The 22885-nt window shown below is 40.8% G+C and overlaps 1 protein-coding gene across 1 annotated transcript in view; it reads right to left on the bottom strand.

Moving 5' to 3' along the window:
* ANKFY1 (ankyrin repeat and FYVE domain containing 1) overlaps nt 1–22885 on the bottom strand; it is a 68175-nt gene that overhangs the window by 20620 nt on the left and 24670 nt on the right. Inside the window, exons 4-11 of the mRNA XM_007454250.1 lie at nt 20057–20192; nt 15451–15574; nt 14160–14309; nt 12703–12868; nt 7431–7635; nt 6094–6162; nt 5671–5870; nt 694–791 (exon numbers count right to left, since the gene is read on the bottom strand). Coding sequence (XP_007454312.1) covers nt 694–791; nt 5671–5870; nt 6094–6162; nt 7431–7635; nt 12703–12868; nt 14160–14309; nt 15451–15574; nt 20057–20192 — 1148 coding nt within the window. The remainder of the gene's footprint in view (nt 1–693; nt 792–5670; nt 5871–6093; nt 6163–7430; nt 7636–12702; nt 12869–14159; nt 14310–15450; nt 15575–20056; nt 20193–22885) is intronic.

Raw genomic sequence — 22885 nt, 5'->3', positions numbered from 1 at the left:
TCCTATAGCACAAAGTAGCTGTAGAATAAATGTGATCTTAAAGATAAACACATCCTCCCTGTCTGAAAATTATAAAGTAAAAATAACTATTATTTAGTTTCTAATGTCCCAGATGTTATGCTAATAAGCACTTAAATTTATCATTTATTTTTATCTTAACCACACCTTATGAAATCAATATTAACCCCACTTTACCGATGAGAACTGAAGCTCAGAGACGTTAAGCAACTTGCCTAAGACCACATACAGCAGGATGGGAAATGGGAAACCTAGTAAACCCAGGAATGTCCAACCTGAAAGGCCCCCCTTTAACACTGCACCATCTGCCTTAGCTTGAGATACAGACTAAATAAACATTCACATAGGAAAACTTTAGCAAATGTAAAATGTTACAAAAAATTAAGATGCTAATATGGTAGGTTTTTGTGTCCATGTTTGCTAATCTCTAGTAGACCATGAAGTCCACAGTCTATTGTCTAGGACCTGACATACCACAAACGCTTAAGAAGTGGTTGCTGAATGAATCGATCAACAATATTTGAGGATAAAAGCATCTCTTAGACTCTGGTCCATGTATTTTTTTTTTTTTGACAAAAATTGAAGAGAATCTATTCTGTTTTTTCCTACCCATCCACCACTGCCATTTCTTCCACAGACCAAAGCCGCTTCACCTGGCTGCCCTGTCACACTTACCCACTTGTTTCTGTGGTTGACGTGGGCACCATTGGTTGCCAGGAAAAGAGCTGCTGCCTCATTTCCTGCTTCAGCCGCCCGCTGTATTAAGCAATTTCCTAGGAGAAAATGGACACGTTCATTCTTCCATTTGCATGAAAATGAGGTCAAGTTCCACACTGCACCACACCCTGCCCTTCCCTACCACCTTTCACAACTTACAAGCCCACACCAGACGTAGGTGACATTTAAGTCTACACAGGCACCCTGTGTGTGGACACAGAGACTCAAATGAGCCTGTGTGGGGAGAAAACACTTGGTCTGGAAGTCAGAAGACATTCATTGCTCCCTGGATTTCCCACTAGCCACCTCCTAGGACCAGGGAGAAGCTATGTCTCCTTACCAGGGTTGGTTAGAACGTAATTTCTCAACAGCAGTGCTACTGACATTTGGGGCCAGATAATCCTTTGCTGTGAGGAGTCTGACCTGTACACAGTGCGATATTTAGCAGTATCCCTGGCTTCTGCCCAACAGATGCCAGTAACACTCTCAACCTTATTTTTTTATTAATTAATTAATTTATTTTTGGCTGCGTTGGGTCTTCGTCACTGCACGCGGGCTTTCTCTAGTTGTGGCGAGCAGGGTCTACTCTTCATTGCGGTGCACGGGCTTCTCATTGTGGAGGCTTCTCTTGTTGCGGAGCATGGGCTCTAGGCACGTGGGATTCAGTAGTTGCAGCACTTGGGCTCAGTAGTTGTGGCACACGGGCTTAGTTGCTCTGCAGCATGTGGGATCTTCCCAGACCAGGGCTCGAACCCATGTCCCCTGCATTGGCAAGTGGATTCTTAACCACTGCACCACGACCTTCAACCTTATTGTGACAATCAAGACTGTCTACAGATGTTACCAAACGTCCCTTGGGGGGTGAGGCTTGGAAAGTCATCTCTGAGAACCTCTGGGGTAGATGACCATTTTGGAGACACTGTGAGCTGAAGTTCTACCAGAAAATGCTCCTTAAATACTTTAGTTTTACTCCTATGGCCTTAAATATGTTTGTTCTTGGCTTAGAAATGTTTTACTTCGCACTATCACTCTTCTAAATAAAAATCTTAGAAAGAAAAAAACAGTAGGAAAAACTTTCTTTGACATAAACCACAGCAAGCTCTTTTTTGACCCACATCCTAGAGTAACGAAAATGAAAACAAAAACAAACAAATGGGACCTAATTAAACTCAAAAGCTTTTGCACAGCAAAGGAAACCATAACCCAGATGAAAATACAACCCTCAGAATGGGAGAAAATACTTGCAAAGGAAGCAACAGACAAAGGATTACTCTCCGAAACATACAAACAGCTCATGGAGCGCAATATCAAAAAAACAAACAACCCAATTAAAATGAGCGGAAGACCTAAATAGACATTTCACCAAAGAAGACATACAGATGGCCAAGAGGCACATGAAAAGATGCTCAACATCACTAATTATTAGAGAAATGCAAATCAAAACTACAATGAGGTATCACCTCACACCTAACAGAATGGCCATCATCAAAAAATCTACAAACAAACAAACAAAATCTACAAACAATAAATGCTGGAGAGGGTGTGGAGAAAAGGGAACCCTTTTGCACTGTTGGTGGGAATGTAAACTGACAGCCACTGTGGAGAACAGTATGGAGGTTCCTTAAAAAACTAAAAATAGAACTACCATATAACCCAGCAATCCCACTACTGGGCATATACCCTGAGAAAAACCATAATTCAAAAGGACACATGTATCCCAATGTTCACTGCAGCACTATTTACAATAGCCAGGACATGGAAACAACCTAAATGTCCAACAACAGATGAATGGATAAAGAAGATGTGGTATATATATACAATGGAATATTACTTGGCCATAAAAAGTAATGAAATTGGGTCATTTATAGAGATGTGGATGGACCTAGAGTCTGTCATACAGAGTGAAGTAAGCCAGAAAGAGAAAAACAAACATCGTATATTAACACATATATGTGGAATCTAGCAAAATGATACAGATGAACCTATCTGCAGGGCAGGAATAGAGACGTAGATGTAGAGAACGGACATGTGGACACCAAGTGGGAAGGGGAGGGTGGGACGAATTGGGAGATTAGGATTGACATATATACAGTACGATGCATAAAACAGAGAGCTAGCAGGAACATGCTACAAAGCACAGGAAGCTCCAGGGGGGGAGGTGGGAGGGAGGTCCAAGAGGGAGGGGACATAGGTTTACATAGAGCTGATTCACTTCCTTGTACAGCAGAAACGAACACAACATTGTAAAGCAATTATACTCAATAAAAAAAAAAATTTTTTTTTCTTCTTTTCATCTTGAAATGGTTTTAGTCCCAGAACAGTGTTTTCTCTATTAAAATCCATTTCCTTTTTGGATAAACACAAGTCTCACGTTCTACAGCTATGCTATTTGAAAACTCAAAATAAATTAAATACCAGGACTAAAACCAAGGAAAAGCAACGGGACAAAGTACTGCTTTGTTTCCATGCCATTTTTATCTTTTCCCTCAGAGAAAGTGATTCCACGCCTAGTTGAGAGTCTTTCTAATTGAGAGACTCCTAATAAGAGTCCCATTTTCACTTCTGTAGTCATGCCAGTGTACACAATAACTAAATCATATACCTCCCTACAGAACAAAGATAACCTGCAACTGCTAAAACATTACTGATGTGTCTATGAAAACTCAAAGTATATAATGTAAAATTGACAGAACTAGCAAGAAAAATGGACAAATCCATAATTGCAGTGACCATTTCTAATATACCTCCCAGAAACTGACAGATCAAGGAGTCCAAAAGTTAGTAAGCTAATGAGTAAGATCTGAACAGCACAATGAACAAGCTTGACTTAATGGACGTAAACAGAGAATGCTACATGCATCCTACAATTAAAGAATGCAATTCTTTTCAAGTACATGTCAGACTTTCATAAAAACTGTATCTCTAAGAGTCTAACATTCAAGTCCGAAACACCAAAGAACCGATCTCTTATATGTCACACTCTTCTATAATGCAGTTAAATCAGAAATCAGTGGAAGTATGGTCAATAACCAACAAACATTTATAAATTAAAAGCTATTTAGTAACTATCTCATTTCCAGAGAATCTAGTCTAAAACACAGTTCTGCCTGTACTCCCCATCCTGTAGTACTGCTGCTGCCTTTAGCTTTTATGTCACCCAAAGGGTGATTTCATTTGACCTTTATTTAAAGTTAATTATTAACTTCTTTTAGGGGAAGCGATATTTAGTATCTTTTTTTGGCCAGTTCCCCTCATTAGTGGCACTTACCCATGCTTTTATACACTGCTAGCACTCAATACTGAACCATATGGAATCCCGCTCCTTAAAATATCCCAATGTTTTATTTAGTCGGATCAAGGACATATTCACATTAAAACAGTAGTTCTCAAAGTATGGTCTTTGGATTCGTAGGGGTTCCTCAGAGTCTTTCAGGGGGTCCAGGAGGTCAAAACTATTTTCATAATAATAATACTTGATGTTATCTGCTTTTTCCCCCTGTGCCGACATTTGCACTGAGGGCACAAAAGCAATGGTGGATCAAACTGGGGAGCCTTAACACAAATCAAGGCAGGGGCCCCCAAATGTACTAGTGGTAATCACTGTACTCCTCACGGCCATGCACTCGGTCAAAAACATAACCAGTTTCACTTACGGTGGCCCTTGATAAAGCAGTAAAAATTACTAACTTTAATAAATCTCAACATTGAGTACATGTCTTTAAAATTCTGTGTGACAAAATAAGAAGTATGCATAAAGTATATAAAGTATGTTACATCTGTTGTGTAACAAATTACACAAGTTGTCTCAAAGGAAAGTACTTGTGCCATTGTTTCACTGCAAGCTGAACTAACAGTTTTTTCATGGAACACCATTTTTACTTGAAAGAATGACTGATAAACTATGGTTATTCAAACCTGAGTATTTGACAATTTCTTAAAAAGTAAGCCTGTCTCTGTAAGAAAAACAACTGGCAATATTTCCACCAAATGACAAAATTTGATCTTCCAAGTGAAATTAGAATTTTGGAAAACTTTTGTCTGCAACTGTAAGTTTAACAGCTTCTCAATACTGAAAGACTTTTCCAATGAGATCAGTGGTGATATTAATAAATGTGATTCTAAAATGAATGAACATTTTGAAGATCTGCATAACTCAGTGAAACAAGATTTTCCAAATGACTAAGGCATGATGTTACAAAATCACACATGAAGAAATCCATTCAAAGCACACACACACCATGGATTTTATATAAGAGTATAAAAAGTTCACTGATATAGTTTCAGATTCCATATGGCAACTAACCTTAAAAAAATTATACCTTGATAAATTCTTCTCGCTGTAGTATCAAAGAAATATATCCACAATTATCTGAAAAGCCTCTTAAAATATGCCTCGTTTTCCAACTACATCACTGTGTGAGGGTATTTTCTTTAACGGAAACAACGTATCTCAAAAGATTGAATACAGATGCAGATACTAGAAACCAGTCACTCTTCCAACTAAATTTTGTTCTGAAAGTTATTCTTCATAAAAAAGTTATATGTCAACATAAAATTGTTTGTTGTTATTATTATTAATACATCTTTTAAAAATTTCTCAGTTTTAATTTCTAACATGGTAAATACCAAAGATATCCACTTAAACAAAAGCTCTTTGGGATATAATTTTTAAGAGCGTGAAAAGAGTTCTGAGTCCAAAAAGACTGAAATTCACTGCATTAAATAAATAGAAGTGCTTCAGCTTAACCGACTTATCGAGTCTGGCTAGATTTTTGGAAGCACAAGATCAGGCTTTTTACTATGGTTAAAATTACGTACAAAATAATTCTCATAATAGCACGCCGTTCAGTTTTTAAATTTTTGGTAAAAACACTGACACAATATTTCATGGGGTCTCCAGACTTGAGCATCAGCTCTTAGGGGTCTGTGTTTTACCTGTTATTGTATCAGGTGCGTTGGTGTTGCTGCCACGCTGAATGAGTCTGGCCGCAAAGCTGTTTTCATCAAATGAAGTCCCATTTACCACAGGGAGGTCTTCAAAGGGATTTACGGACTGGTCGGAAGACACAGTGATGTACTGCACGGCAAGCCACAGAGCTGTGCTGCCCTCATGGTCTTTCAGCTCTAAATCTAATCTGGAATGAGGAAGCAATGTGAATAGCAAGTATAATCGTCTTCTGGCACTCTCTACTGTCAACAGCCTCATTCTTTCTCTTTGTACTTTATGAATGACAATTTTTTATTTTACTTTTACTTGTTAAAATGGATAATGCTAAAAGACATTTTAAGAGAATCATTTTTCACTCACAATCCCACCCTCACAACTGCTTTTTCATTTCTCCATGTCTCCCTACGTACTGTTTACACTGCAGCAACTGGTTGAACACGTATTCATTCCTGGCCATGATGGACAAGTGTAAGGGAGACCTACAGGATGAAGAAGAGGTGTCAATTCAGGACAGGCCCAGTTCAGGACTACTCACAGCAGGAGGCAGCTAGAATCCACAAGAAATTCCCCATTTCTGCCAGAGTTTCTTTTCCTATCCTGACAAACAGTTTTCCAAAACCATGACCAAGTATCAAAGGATGAAAATGGCTTTGATTATATGTTACAATTTATTCAGTAGCCAAAAGAACAAGAATCAATAAAAGGAAGAGATATAAAATACTCTTCAATTAAATACTGACCCTCATTGAATGTATATGTACTCATGTTTTTAAAACAAATAAAACAGTAGTTTCTGCCATAGGTATGCCTACTTTCCCCTACGTATCCTCCACAATTCTGAAAAGAAATTTTTTTCTTCCCATAATTCTCTGTTGTACTCAAACACATTATGAGTGGCAACGGTAGGAACTGATTAACCACTCTTCACTGCTTTTATTTAGCCCTCATGTGCCCTGAGGAAGATGGCCACCACAGAGCACAGGGACTCCCAGGCTGGTATCTATCTCAGAGGTACAGAATGCCAGAATTTATTACACTTGGGGGAAAAAGATTAAGGAATCACAAGAAAAAAAGGAATGCAATTATTCTGGGAAATAAGGTAATTATGACATTATACTGAGTTCATGGAGATCCACCTTATTTAAGTACCTTACTCATCACACAAATCTATTTTCCTATTCTGACGACCTCACAGTTATTTTTTGACAGGGTTTTTTAAAGGTATAAAATACTGAGCTGCTATGGTAAGAAGTGGGTCCCCCTAGTGTTGGTGATTCAGGTGGCTTAACTCCCTTCAATGCCTCACACACTGCTGTCCCACAGATAAGCAGCCCATTCTCAGATTCTAAACCACAAGGAATCCTCAACCAAATATTTCTGGGAAGGGGCAAAAGGAACATGACAACTACTATCAGTATGCTGTGGAAGATGGCAAGCTGTGTGGACAGAGCTGTCTAAAGCAGAGGTACTTACAAGAAGGTGGAAATGGAGTTTTGTGGAGATGACAGAAACTGCTTAAAGATCCAAGGACCCCAGTTACCCAGGATGGAAATGGTTTCCCCAAATGCCTCTGGCCTTAGTCGTCTCTCTCATTTGCAAAACGAATCAATGTTTGTAACTTCCATAAAATTCAGAGTGAATAATGCTGAACTAAAAAACATGAAGTCCCCGCCTGCCAGGTATGTGCCACCATAAAATCACATTCTGGGAACTGTGCTCAGAGCAGGTGATCTGCTCCCCGACTTACCTGCCCTTGCTGTCCTGCATGTTGGGGTTGGCACCAGCCTGCAGGAGGGCCTCTGCAATCTGTGCCATCTCGGACATCACATCTGCTGAGTGTTTTTTTGAACTGTACGATGCTACAAGGTGCAACGGTGTCTCCTGGGCACCCAACGTAGCAGCATTGACAAGGGCCCCGTTCTTAATGAGGAAAGTGGCAGCAAAGAGATCTCCTTGAAAAGAAACAATAGAAGAAATGGTCACATATGACAACACTCGGGGCAAGCTTTTCTGACCAATGCTTCCTCAAAAAGGTACCAGTCAGTAACCGTAGACAAAGAAGATTTCATCATTGAGATCATGGACTTACATACTCAAATTCAATTTCTGATTACCTCTTGTCATCTGTCCTGACCCCTCGCTTCAGTATCACTTCACAGTTTTAAGCACACCAGGCTTCTACCCTTCAAAGGTCATTAACTCTCATAAAGGGTTCCGAGATTCCTCCACAACACAATTTATCTCCCTCTCTCATTCTTGACCACAGTCTATACCTAAGCAATACTTGGCTCTAACCTGCTATACTTGCAGTGGCTCTTGCAAAGGCACTTATGAGAAGTTTTCCTTTATATCTTGCAATACCGTTTCATCTTCTTCAACTATATTCTGCTACCTGAATATCGAGAACGGGGCTTAGGATTTCAGGAGTGGCAAAGCTCTCAAGTCTGTTAGCTGTATTCCTGTATTATTCATCTGAATAATATGAGTTTCATCTAATCTTCAGTAGACATGGAATTTCGAAATCAACTGGTTTTCAATATTTCCCATCTGCTCTATTCTTTCTTCCAAGGGACCATCTTGCTGGAAAGTGTGAGCTCTGGCACTGACGTGGCTAGGCCACCACAGGCCCCTCATATCCTGATTGGTCCATGTCGACTTATTTTTGTATCTACCACTGTCTTATACAAAAACAGGCACCAGGGAAATGTTTGGGAAGAAAATGGATTGACTGGTTGAAGTTATATAAGGTTCCACTTTAACAGAATGGCTCTAATTCCAATCAATTATGATTGTGGGTAACTTAAGAGTCCTCTAACCAGACCCTTCTGAAATCTTTTCATTCTTCTGTCCCCGATTTTTTTCTTGGGGGGGGGGGGGGAGGGGAAGATACAATCTTTACCAGCAACGTGTGCAAAGGACCAAAGCTTAGATTTCTTTACAAAAAGATGTCGGTAGAGCTCTGAAAGCAGCAGGTAACATGCATATCAAGGATTAGCAAGGGCTTCCCTGGTGGCGCAGTGCTTGAGAGTCCGCCTGCCGATGCAGGAGACGCGGGTTCGTGCCCCGTTTCGGGAGGATCCCACATGCCGCGGAGCGGCTGGGCCCGTGAGCCATGGCCGCTGGGCCTGCGCGTCCGGAGCCTGTGCTCCGCAAATGGGAGAGGCCACAACAGTGAGAGGCCCGCATAACGGAAGAAAAAAAAAAAAAAAAGGATTAGCCTGGGTCAGGTCTTTGCTGTCCATATGTACAAATACATACTAGGGTTCTCAGTAGGGCCCTGATGTGTAATATGAGCAAACCCCACAGAGATTCAGTCTGGAAGAGAGTATGTAAAAACAATACACTAGCAATAGAATAAAATATCCTAGAGAAAGTCACTTACATTCTGGAAGTGGAAAGAAAATTTAGAATTATGAGGACAGAGAGCCTTAAAATGACAAATCTGATAAATAACATACTGGGGGAGAGGTGAAATGTGGTTTCATTATCTTTAAGCTTGGCATATATTCCAAACTAAGTAGTAAACAGATGGTAAAGCTAAAATACGTCAATGAAAAACTTATAATACACTATACACACAGAAGATAAACTGGGCAATACTGCACACAGAAATAAGGGTACAGATCAATGGGTGGATTCAGATGGATGGCATAATAAAGAAACTTTTTATATCTTAAGCCCTCTTGAAAAGAATCATAGGGCTTCCCTGGTGGCGCAGTGGTTGAGAGTCCACCTGCCGATGCAGGGGACACGGGCTCGTGCCCTGGTCCGGGAAGATCCCCCATGCCGCGGAGCGGCTGGGCCCGTGAGCCATGGCCGCTGAGCCTGCGCGTCTGGAGCCTGTGCTCCACAACGGGAGAGGCCACAACAGTGAGAGGCCCGCGTACCGCAAAAAAAAAAAAAAAATCATAGCTTTTAGATTAGATTTACTTTATTCATAAGCACCGAAGTTTGTTTTTTTTTTTTAACTTACCCATATATACATACATACAGTATATGCACCCTACACAAAAAGTTATTTAGGAATTATAGGCAACTGAAAATTGATGATGTTTTACATTAACAGAAAGTCAGCCCGTGGATATACAACCTAGAGGAAATAGACAACTGACATCAAAAAAGCAGAACAAAGGGAGGGAACAGAAAATGCCAAAAACACCATTTATAAAGTTTCTGTCAATAAGAAAACTGCTAATACATTTTAGAATGATTTTCATCAAAAACTGTTAAAACAAAAACTGTTTGGTGCTTAACAGTTCCAATTACTTCATCACTTCACTCCCTGAAACTGCCAAGTAAATGTATAACGACTTGTCCACATAAAAATATTCCTTACAACGTAGTTAACGTTTAAAAAAAATCCACACTTTCAACAAAGTGTGGAATTTTTCTTTCAACAAAGCTCCCTGACCAAAGTTTCATTCAGGGACCAGGCAGTAACTTTCATTACTTAATTAACAAAAGCTGTATCTCCTGCTGCTCCAGTTGGTGGCATCATCTGCAAACCTCCTACAAACAATTACATAGGAGCACGCTGCTTAAGAGACCCACTGATTGATGTTGATCATCAAGGAAAATAAGCACAAGAAGACTGTTTTAGAAAGTAAGGATTCATCTTCTTGCCCAGATCCAGCTAATCAGAGGAGATGGCATCCCTCTGGTCCCATGTATATCTCCTGTGGACTCACTCACAGACGCACTCTCGATACAAACTGATGGGTACACTTGGTTATTAGGATGATTAGCGAGTCTTCTGGTTAGAGATTCTAATGTGTGTCCACAACCAGACCTAAACCTCACATGCTAAGGATCTTCATTCATATTACAATGGACTTAAAGTCAGGTTAACGGTTAAACTTCAGATTAAATGCTCGATTTAATCACTTGGGCAGGTCAATGGACTGACAGCTCAAGGTGAAGAAGGAAAGGTGAAAAAAATTCCTACAGAAATTGAAGCTGGTCGTGGCACTGCAACACAGGGGCAAGGTAAGAGCTGCAGGCTGACCCCACCACACGGTAGTCACCGGGCTAGGTGTGCTACTAACCTGCCTCTCAGTCTCCCAACAACCAGTAAAGCAGAAATGATTCCCACCTTACAGGTGAGGAAAAGGAGACTCAAGAATGGTTAAGTGACTTGTCCAAGGCCATAGAGTAAGTGGATGAGCCAGGATTCCCAGCTTGGTACATCCAGGCTCCAATGCCAATAACTCCGTGCTCCACACCAGGCCGCACTGCCACGTTCAACAATCAAGTTTACCATGCCCACACTGCAGCCCACATGCTTGCAAGCAACTAATAAATTCAGAGCAGAAGATTAAATCATCTGCAAATAAGCACCATAAATGCACCACCAATTCTTGGCAATTCTTGTAACTAAGCAATCATCATAATATTTAATAACTCATCAAAGATGTTTTTTCATCATACATAAGAATTTAAGTCCTTAAGAGGAAACAGACATAATTCTGAGATTGTTTTTTTAGTAACAAGTTTATTTGTTTCCAAAATAAACATTTCAGACACTAAACAGTATGGGAAAGAATAGTTTCTGATGTGGTGGAAACTTTCCCCACTGAACACACACCCAGTGCTCAGCACCCAATGGCTTTGCACAGTGTGGAGTGGTGCTTGGGAAAAATGCATCTGCTCTTGACACTGACATACTCTAAGGATTTCCTTCCCAATGATGAACAAAATTTTCCTCTCCATCAGCCAGCATGCTTAACACTCTTAACACATGACTTAGAGGGATATTTATATTAAAACCTATGCCCAAAAAGGGCAAAGCCACAGCTGCAACAGGACCTTATTTGAAGTAACTACATTCCACCAACTAGGAGCAACTTGTGAATGGTAAAAGTGTGGCAGAGATAATAACAGTACAATAATGCACAACTGGAAGGTTAAACATACATGATTAAGATATGGGGAAACCATTACACGTATTCTGTTTCCGATGTCCACATGTAAACAAAAAAGTGGCCACAGCCAAGTACTTCAATCCAGTCATCTATCCCTCTACAACATGAAGGCTTTGAGACATTTGAAAGGTTTCTCTCCATACTGGAACTCTATCCCTATATAGCTTTTCACTCTGTCAAAAAAAATGACTACTGCAAAGTAGAGTCAGGCAGGATCCATTTGGGACTTAAGAATTATTAAGGCCATGGGAAAAACAAAAGACTAGTACTTGTTTCCCTTTAATTCAATAAGGTGAAAATGCTTTGATCGTAATTCTATCACTTACATAGCTTCCCACTACTAATGACAATGTACTCAAACACAGCTACAATTTCAAATAACTTCCCAAGAACAAAATGAAACTTTAGCACTTTGTCATGATCTATGAGAAGTCTATTCTGTAAAAGTGAAAACTCTGACTCGAAGAATATGTTTCAATACTTGTGTTCTTGATACTTTCCCTCTCTGACAGTAACTGATACAAGTGAAGTCTTCCTAGCACAATTTCTGGAGAAAGTGATGTATTGAATAAGCAAATAACACATCAATTGCTTGCAAGTAAAAGGTACTTTTTCTGTAAGTACCATCTTTCTAGCCTTCTTTTGGGGGTCCTGCTGACACTCTGAAGAGCCTAACCAACAAGGCATAAGGCAATAGCTCTTCCATCTCTCTTCTGACCCACTGATCACAAATTCTAAATCATGTAGCCTGCAAGTACAGACTCAAGAAGCCTTTGAGAATCTGTGGAACAGGAACAGGGTCAAAGAGTCTTCAAGGGCTTCCCTGGTGGCGCAGTGGTTGAGAGTCCGCCTGCTGATGCAGGGGACACGGGTTCATGCCCTGGTCTGGGAAGATTCCACATGCCGCGGAGCAGCTGGGCCTGTCAGCCATGGCCGCTGAGCCTGCGCGTCCGGAGCCTGTGCTCCGCAACGGGAGAGGCCACAACAGTGAGAGGCCCGCATACCGCACAAAAAAAAAAAAAAAAAAAGTCTTCAAAAGTTACCTGGATAAAGGTAAAACTGCCCACTGCAAAAAATATAAAATACGCTTCTTCCTACCTCTTTGGATGCCTTTATGTAACAAGCTCCAGCCATTCTTGTCCACCATGTCCACGTCAGCTTTGTGACTAACCAGAGTGGTGGCGATACTCTCTAGTCGTCGTGAAAGGGCTAGATCTAAAGCAAGATCTCCGTTATGATCCAACTCATTCAGCTTCCCAGGGAGCTGCACAGAGAAATTTGTAAATCAGCACCCATCCAGTAGAGAATACAACTAAATCTCTCACACCCTGACTCTTAAAAATCATCTCACACAAATGTCAAATTTCAGTCCTATAACTTACTATAGCTTACTCTCCAAATTCAACTGAATTCACAAACTTCTCTCAGGCCTCCTCAGGGCTCATGCCTTTCAGGGAGCCCAGGACTAACGGGGATCACAGAGCAGGTGCAAACACCATGGAAGACAGTACAAGGGGGAAATGCAGACAATGCTGTAGGAACACAAGTGTCAGGACAGAGGTTCAGAGAGCCTGATGGGAAACAGCTCACATTTTCACAAAAGACGGTGGCTTAACTATCTAATTCCTCCTAGCAGTTTAATGCCTCGCCCACACCCTGGACACCCTGGATAAAACACACGACACAGCCATCCGTCAAGAGCAGCTACATTTCTTCTAAGGCGGTGCGGTAAGCAGAATGACAGCCCCAAAGATGTCCACGTCCTAACCCCCCGAACCTGTGACTATGTCACCTCACACAATGAAAGGCACTTGGTGGATGTGATTACAGCTGAGGACCCTGAGATGGGGAGAGTGTCCCTGGACTATCCAGGAGGGCCCAATCTATCTACTCCCATGAGTCCTTAAAAGTGAAAGAGGGAAGCAGAAGAGTAGGTCAGACAGTTGTGACACGAGAAAGACGTGATTTGCCATTATTGGCTTTGAAGACAGAGGAAGGGGGCCACGAGCTAAGGAAATGTGGTGGCCTCTAGAAGCTGAGAATGGCCCTGACTCAGCTGATAGCCAGAAGAAAATGGGGATGTTGGTCCTATAATCACAAGGAACTGAATTCTGCCAACAACCCAAACAAGCAGGCTTCCCTAGAGCCTCCAGAAAGGAACGCAGCCTGCCAACACCTTGACTTCTAGATGGGTGATGCCTGTACTGGACTTCCAAGCTGCAAAACTGTAAGATAATAAATTTGTGTTGTTTTAAGCCACTAGGTTTGTGGTAATTTCTTACAGTAGCAAAAGAAAAACTAAAGCAGATTTTGGTACCTGGAAGTTAAGTACTGCTGTAACAACTATCTAAAAATGTGGACATGTCTTTGGAAGTGGGCAACGGGCAGAGGCTGGAAGAATACCGAGAAGCATGACAGGAAAAGCTCAGACTGCCTTGGACAAACTACTAGTAGAAATATGTAAGTTAAAGACTGTGCCAGCAATGGCTCAGAGAAAGTGAGGAGCACTGCAGAGAAGAACAAGAGAAGTATAGCTTGGGGAAAAGGTATAGTACCTGTGAATCCATTTCAATTAGATAAAGGAAGACCACATCTTCTCTCTCCACTTTGATAGCTTTATGTAATGGGTACTCAGTCTTGGACTTGATCATTTTGTATAACAACTGAGCACTCATGCTGCTGAAGTCCTCCTTTCGTAAGTCATCCTAAGGATTAAAAAGACAGTGAAAAGCAGAACAGATTCAACATATCAACAATAACGATAACTGACATTTCTTAAGAAGCCCTTGGAATGTGTCTGGCCCTATTTTAAAGGGCTTAACATTTCTCAACTCATTTAATCCTCACGAAACCCCTATGAGGTAGGTACTATTATTATCCCCATTCACAGATGAAGAAAGTAAAGCATAAAGAGGCTAATTAGTGTGCCCAGCTCGCACAGTGAGTGAACGGCCAAGCCGGGATCTGGAGCCCAGAGGCCCACCTGCCGAGCGAGGACTCTTCACCACAGCACTGCCCTGCCTCTGGGTGAGACTGTAAAGCACAGGCAACACGGACACTCCACAAGGACGAAGTCACAAGGAGCCCTGCCCGTGAGAACAGAGTCCTCCCCTTCAACCCCACACAGGAGACAGGTGCAGAATTAATCAGAACTTCCACAAACAATTCAGTCCACTGAGTCACCATCGCTCTCTACTGCTGCAGATCTCTAAGTTTCTACCTACTTTAGCAGAAAGGTTATGGTTCCTGTTTCAATTCTTTAAAATCCAGTTCTTTAAGACACTTTTTCTCATAATGCTGTTGAGTACCGAACAATTTGCAGAAACTAGGTTATAAACATAGCCCTAGCCATGATTTTCTGAAAAACGCAAAACAGACAACAACAAAGAAATGCAAGACCTGTCTGTCTTTATGATGAAAGCTACCTAAGAAGGGCATATGTAAATTTAACAACACCCTCCACACGACGAGAAGGCGGGGAAAGCCTGGAAGCGGTGCTGCCCAGCACCAGCACAGCAGGCCTGCTGGCCCTACAGCAGCACCGGCTCCCGGGGCTCAGCTGCCAATCCTGCAGATGGAGGGTAAAGCAGGCCTGTGTCCCTCCGTTCCAAGCCTGCTTCTTGACCTCAGCTATCTTCTGCTCCTCTACTCTGAAATCAGAACTATGAGACTTTTAGAGCCCAAAGGAATCTCACAGATCATCTAATGCGACTACTTAGCCTTCAATTTTGTTATAAGAGGAAATGAGGGGCCAGAGAGGTATCTTTCTATGGAACCAGGTCCCAAGCCCCAGTCTTCTGACTTCCAGTGAAGGTGCTTTTCCATACCTCTCAGTCTCACACTCACCCAATGACTTGCAATAATTTCTGCACAGTAGTTCATCAGCGTGCTGGCATTCAGTTCCTCCGCAGTCTGATAGAAGCGGATACAGTTCCTGACATTCACCAGGGACATCACACCCTTCTCACATCTACGAGACAATTTTAATGATCAACAGTATTATTAGGACCAATTTATTCATAAACAAACCAAAGCAATAATCTGTGTACTGCCTGCCCGTGTCCAATAGCACTAAAGTGTAAGGTTTAAACAAAGCAGCTACGAATGAATTGTAGCTGAGTTACTATATATATATATATATATATATATATATATATATATATATATATATATATAAAAACATATATAGTAACTCAGCTACAATTCATTTTTTTTTAGATATTGTGACACAATATCTAAATAATTTTTGAGATACGCGAGCCTCTCACTGTTGTGGCGTCTCCCGTTGAGGAGCACAAGCTCCGGACGCGCAGGCTCAGCGGCCATGGCTCACGGGCCCAGCCGCCCCGCGGCATGTGGGATCTTCCCGGACCGGGGCACGAACCCGTGTCCCCTGCATCGGCAGGCGGACCCTCAACCAGTGCGCCACCAGGGAAGCCCACTATGTTTTATAAGTCCTAGAATTTCATTATTATATTGCTCATTCTGGTCAGAACCAAAATAATCTGTAAATAAATATGTTAAGCATAACCCCCCAACTGCCTTGAAAGTAATCACATGAAAGTTGGTAATCATACCACACAGGCAATTGTAATATCAAACACTCAATGCATCAAATTCAGTCCTTTGATATTTAATTGTATGGGACACGTTTGCAGTTCCCACGAGCACAACTCTGTCATGCAACCAGTGTGGCTTAGAAATCACTTCAAATATGAGGCTCTATGCCTCAATAAATGAACACCTCCTTAAAAGTCTTCCCCAAATGGTGATCTATATGATATGTGAATTATAACTCAATAAAGCTGATTTTAGAAAACCCACTTTAAAAGTCTATCATGTATAGAAACAATTGAGTTAAGAGTCAAACTATAGTACACCAGACAGAGAAGAACTGGCTACAACGGATGTCCCATAGAGCCTGGTAACAACATGACAACAACAACAGCAACAATAACAAGACTCTCACAGTCACTAAGAGAGCCCCAACTACGTCGGGGAAGAGGGGGCTGCACGCAGGCCTCTGGCAGCACAAAGCAGGCACACGCATATGTCCTAGACTAGAAGATGTAGCACTGGGAAGGCCCACACTTCCACTGCCCCAGAGTTCCTGGAAACCTTGGTGGGTCTCCACAGCACAGGGCCCGGGGGAAGGAGGCAGGTGACACGGCCCTCCCATCTCCTTTGCCTGAACATCTCCCTACAAATCAGGTTCACCTCCAAGGGCAGTCGAGAGGCCTAATATGGCATCAGGCATTCCCTGACACCCCACCACTGCTTCTGTCCCCAGCTCCCACAAAAACCATGTTCTGATCACAAGGGCAGCATACAGTGCTGAACGCAAAGTGAACCGTGAGGTAAGAAAGACCTGAGTTGAGGCCCACGGAATTTGAGGGGCCAAACTACACGAGCTCCCTGTGACCCCACCTCCTCCCCTGTAAGACAATACTCTATCTCAGAGGTTTAGGGGATCTCTGTGTGTTTTCCAAGATAGAGGAAAACTATGTAAGCCTTGCACAGTCTGAGGTACATAGGAGGTATGCTTGCTTGCAAGCTGAGGTCCTTCTCAAGGAAGCTGCATAATTTAATAACTAATAAGAATGGGTTTCAGTACTACTATAAATAAGAATAACTGACTGGCTAGCGGCTAACTCCCAATTCTAACAGGTGAGGTTTGGATACCAAGTGGAGAGTGGGAGATGGGGGAGGAGAGGAGGAAAGTCATGAGAAAGACCCGGGAAGAAGGGGCAACAAACTCTCTAAACCTCACAAATGAGACCTGAGGCCATTTCTCCATCTGGCAGTAAATGCAGGCACCCATTTTATTCCAAGACCTGTACTTAAGTGCTTTGTCTTTAAGCTACACAGCTTGGTGTGAAGAAGCACCTCCCCCAGGGCACTTTTAAATCAAATTGTCACAATATCTAAATAAGTTACTATAATAATGAATAACAATGTTCTATTTCTGAGCCTCTGCTATCTGCACCACTAGTTTCCCCAAACTATTAGCAGACTGACAGCAATGTTTGAAGTTATTCTGACCCAGGCTATGAAATCAGAGCATTCCAGGAGAAAAGTCCTCTTTTCAGGTATGTGAAACTTTTACCACTTGTACAATGACATATATCCTCATGTCCTAAAACATGGTGTGATCTCAGGGAGTTCTGGCTTTACAAAGCATTTTTACAGACAAATGCTGAGAGTCTGAAAATTCTATTCCCCTCCTTACTACTGCCAAAATACACTGCATCAAGATACTCAACTATGTTTCATGAAGACAGATGTTTTGTTACAAGTGGCAGACACTTCATTTTCACTAAATTCTGGGATCCCCAGAGTGCCATTCACTATTTGGATAGCCTATAAATAGTAACTGACATGATTTACACAACTGAAGAACATGTAATTATATCTAAAACTCAGATTCTCAGTTCATATCTTCTCTTTGAAAAGTAGCAAGGCAGACTAACTTTCCTCTAAAGGGATTTTGTTGCTGTTAATACATGTTTTTAATTTTAGAGTACAAAAAGGACACAGATGCACAAAAATGATAAACCTGATTTTTAAAGTACAAAGTCAAGCATATACTCAAGCGTCCCACAAACTCCTGTCTAGTTTTTTATCAATCCTGTGTGTGAACATGAGGCAGAAAAATTACTGAATGAACAACAAAAGGTTAACAGTGGTTGAATTACAGATGATTTACTTTTTTTCTTTATATCATTCTATACTTTCTAAATACCATGAACTGAATATGTAGTTAATAATCAGGAAAAAATTATATAAACTGTCAGTTGTTAGCATACACCATTAATTCTCTCCTTTTTTAAGAGTATTTTCCTGATAATGCTTATGCCCAAAACTTCCTTTTCATCAAACTGGTGATAGCATTCCCAAACCACCAAGACCCCTACATTACAAAAATGAGCAACACCGGCTTCACATTTAACTGCACACATTTGTGTTGGGGCCCTTTCACTTACTATTTCAAATGTGTAATTTCTCCTGAAGACAGCAGTGGGCGCTCTGTGACCTTTCAAAAGCCAACAATTGAACCTGCTACTGGGTCTCTTCCATCCCAGCCCTTAACAAAGCCATGACAGATAAACTTAGTGCCCACATCCAACAATACAACACTGAGCATGTGGTAATGTTGACAGTTATGAAGCCTCATCAGTCAATAAACAACAAACATTCTAATTAAAGAATCCATTAAACAGATTACAATTATCTAAACTACTCCAAACTGCAGGGCACTTTTATCAAAGCAATTTAATTTACAAGCAAGTCTGACAAGGTCAATGGGAGAAAACTCAGGAAATCTGGGGGGGAAAAAGTAGATATAAATCACACTCAATCTAATTTAAATTATTCTCATTTCACTCTCAGATGATTCAAAAATTCACCCAAAGAAAGGCCCTGACAGTAAAGTTATCTTTGCTAACCTAATACTATATGTACCTACAAACCTCAGACCTGCTTGTTTGGTTTTTTTTTTTTACTTATTGGATTTAGGTATTAAAATGCACTCAAGCCCACATCAATCACAGATAGTCAGGAGTAACCTGTGTACTTGTCTCATGTGGGGCACAGTGGGTCATCTCAGGGGAAACATCAGCCTCATAATGAAAACAGAACAAGCAGCTCTAGGAGCAAGGCCTCTCTTGACTCACTGAGGGCAACACAACAAGTGGAACGCCTCCTGACAGCTGAAACTACCTCTCCACCCACCCAGGAAAAAAGCCATTCCTTCACGCATGCAGAATACAAAAGAGTACTAAGTGACATAAAAAGATGCTCCATCTACCAAGCTGACTACCAAGCGCCATATCTCCAACAAAAACTAAAGGGCATTTTGCTTGGTATCGTCTGGTGAACGTTTTGTTTTCTGTTGTTATAAAGGCCAACTCGGGAGAGCAACAGAGAAAATGCAATATAAAAAACATAGGAGGCTATCTCCTTGGAACCTAAAAAGCAGTTAACAAATGAAGTGAGACCTCAGAAACACTATGAAACTTACTGAGGCAGATTCTCATGTACTAATTTAGTCATTAATGTGTTTCTAACAAGAGAATATGACCAAGAACTCCTTCTAAGTAGATATATCAGAAAGTAGAATAAAATGTCAAAAGGAAATGGTATAGGAGAGAAAGTTGAGGCGTTGGACATTGGATTATATTATTTCATATTCAGTTCATCAGTTCACACAGCTATGTAATCTCAGGTAATAAACCAGTGAAAGAAAAGAGAATACCTAAAAGCTTTGGCAAAATTTAGCTTACAAGATAACACAAAGCAAGGGAGATAAAATTCTCTCCCCACTATTGCGTTTAAAAGAACACCTTGCAAAAGTTATTTACATTAGCAGAAGCAGCTGTTTTCCCAGAGCTTGGCATAATTAAAGCTCAGCCACCACCATCTGAGGTGCTTGAATATATCTGCTGTGACTTGCCTCTCCCTAAGGAGCTGTAGCTGAAACCGATTAGCTAGTTTCATCAGCTCAGTCAGGAACACATCATCTTCTCTGAACTCCAACTCATCCGTATAGATCCAGCGAAGCATTGTCATGGTCACCTCAGGGTTAGCATCTGGTTAAAGAAAGGAAGTAGGAGAACTTTGAAAACAAAGCACAGATGACATACTCAGGCCTTCTTGAGGACCCCTAAAAGTTGAGGATAATAAACTAAATTCTGGTAGACCCCGCTCAAAGAAATATCACACAGCCATTAAAAATGGTAATTAAGCATTTTGGGTACCATCTGACTCCAGAAAAGTGTTAAAAGTTCTGCACGGGGCAGTAGGTGGGGGAAATGAACCTATGAAAGATATAAGTCAGGGTTTCCCTGGTGGCGCAGTGGTTGAGAGTCCGCCTGCCGATGCAGGGGATGCGGGTTCGTGTCCCGGTCGGGGAAGATCCCACGTGCCACGGAGTGGCTGCGCCTGTGAGCCATGGCTGCTGGGCCTGCGTGTCCGGAGCCTGTGCTCCGCGACGGGAGAGGCCACAGCGGTGAGAGACCCGCGTACCGCAAAAAAAAAAAAAAAAAAGATATAAGTCAAGTAAACTGGGGGAAACTATTTTAAACATATGGCAAAGAGTTTACATTCTAATAAAAAGATCTTACAAATAAAAATGAGAAGATGGACACTCAATGGAAATATCAGCAATGGATATAAATAGGTAATTCACAAAGATAAATAAAATGGCCAATAAACCTTACTGATAACTAAATATAAACTTAAACTAGAATACTTTTTTTGTTTCTCAGACTAGCAAAGATTCTTAGACGTGCATAACCTTTTTTTTTTTCCCTTTGGCCGTGCTGCAGTGGAAGAGCAGAGTCTTAACCACTGGACTGACAGGGAAGTGCATAACCTTTGACACAGCAATCATACATGTAGATTATTACCCTAAGAAAATAACTAAGCAAATACAGAGAAACATAAGATAGTCAATGCAGTATTATTTTTAATAATGAAAAACTGGAGCAAAACTCTTAAGAGAACTAATTAAATAAATTAGAGTATAAACTGGAAAATGCATCAATTAAAATTACTTAGATCTATATTCAACATAAAAAGATACTCACTACATAGCAAGTAAAAAAACTACATAACTAAAAATACATGTATTAAATGGTCTCACTTTTTGTTAGATATATTTGTGTATATATGTGTGTATACACACACACACACACACACACAGTTTTGTGTCTGTCTTCCATCCAAGTACTAACCAAGTCCGACCCTACTTAGCTTCCAAGATCAGACAAAATCGAAGACATTCTGGGTGGTATGACCACAGAGAGACTGTCCATCTGTCTGTCTGTCTATCTATTGAGAGACTGGAAAGATATACACTAAAAGTATTGACCTGGAGGAATTTGTAACTAATTTTTCTTTTAGCTTCTTTACTCCCTGATTTTTATTTAATGAACATGCATTACTTGTGTAGTTTTTTAAGTTAAAATGCTTTACAGCAACTCGGGGAAATGCCTGAGATGAAAATCATAATGTAAAATATCTAAATTATGATTTCAACTAAAATCAACTCTCGGTTAATCAGAAGGAGGTCAGTGATGGTCAGAGGATCACTCAAAAAATCATGGTCTACACACCAATAGTTCTCAACTGTGGTCCTGGGCTAACACAATCAGCATCATCTGGGAACGTGTTAGAAAGTCTTATTCTCAGGCCCACCCTGATCTATTGAGTCAAGAAACTATAAGAGTGGGGCCCAGCATTTGTGTTTCAACAAGTCCTTCCTGTGACTTTGATGCTTGCTAAGGTTTAAGAAACTATACTCAGTTCTTGATTACCTAGGAAAGGTGGAACGTGCAACAGGAACATCCCATTAACTTAGTAATTAGGCAACAACTGAACGGTTCTTACTAACCCCTTCTCTTCCAACGCTAGTGGGGAGGAGAGGGTTGAAGAGAGTAATGTCAAGTGAGTGAAACTGAAGGCCCCTGATTAACTTGCAACCACATTAATTCACCATCACCCCCTTAAGTAGCCAGATAGTAAAAGGAAAAAAAAAAAAAAAAAGGTGTAATTGGCAGGAAAAAAAAGTGAAAAATAATGCATCAACATGCTAACAGTGATTAGGTTAAGGTCTATTTTTTTTTCTTTTCTCTCTTACCTGCCGATGTAGTAATAATACTTTTTTAAATGCCTTAAGACAGAGAAAAACACTTTAAAATCAGATGAAAATCTAATTTGATTTCTTTAAACAATTTCCTTGAAGACGTACTTCAACTGAGCTGTCTAAGGTATACAAAGTAGATCTTGAAACAGTGAAATTCTAAGCTAGCTTTGTAAACTGGGTTTAATGTCTCAGTAGTCTCTTAATGAAAAGAAAATATGTAGGCCATGCAATTTGTCCAGAGTCACCAAAAATGCCAGAACTGTGTACAGGCAGACCTCATTTTATTACACTTCACTTTATCACACTTCGCAGATAGTGTTTTTTCACAAATTGAAGGTTTATGGTAACCCTGTGTTATCAGATGGTTAGAAATTTTTAGCCATAAGGTATTTTTAAATTAAGGTATGTACATTGTTCTTTTAGACATAATGGCAATGCACACTTAATAGGCTATGTGTAAACATAACATTTACATGCACTGGGAAAACAAAAAATTCATGTGACTCACTTTGTTACAATTTTTGCTCTTGATGGCAGTGGTCTGGGACTGAACCTGCAATATCTCCGAGGTCTGCCCATATACCACTACTTGGCTCATACAGCCTTATAACTTGGAAAGATAGCTTATTCCTAATG

Source organism: Lipotes vexillifer, unplaced genomic scaffold (assembly GCF_000442215.2).
Source record: "Lipotes vexillifer unplaced genomic scaffold, Lipotes_vexillifer_v1.1 scaffold680, whole genome shotgun sequence".
In the NCBI taxonomy this organism is placed as follows: domain Eukaryota; kingdom Metazoa; phylum Chordata; class Mammalia; order Artiodactyla; family Lipotidae; genus Lipotes; species Lipotes vexillifer.
The sequence above is the reverse complement of the archived record's forward strand: the minus strand, read 5'-3'. Positions and strand labels throughout refer to the sequence as shown.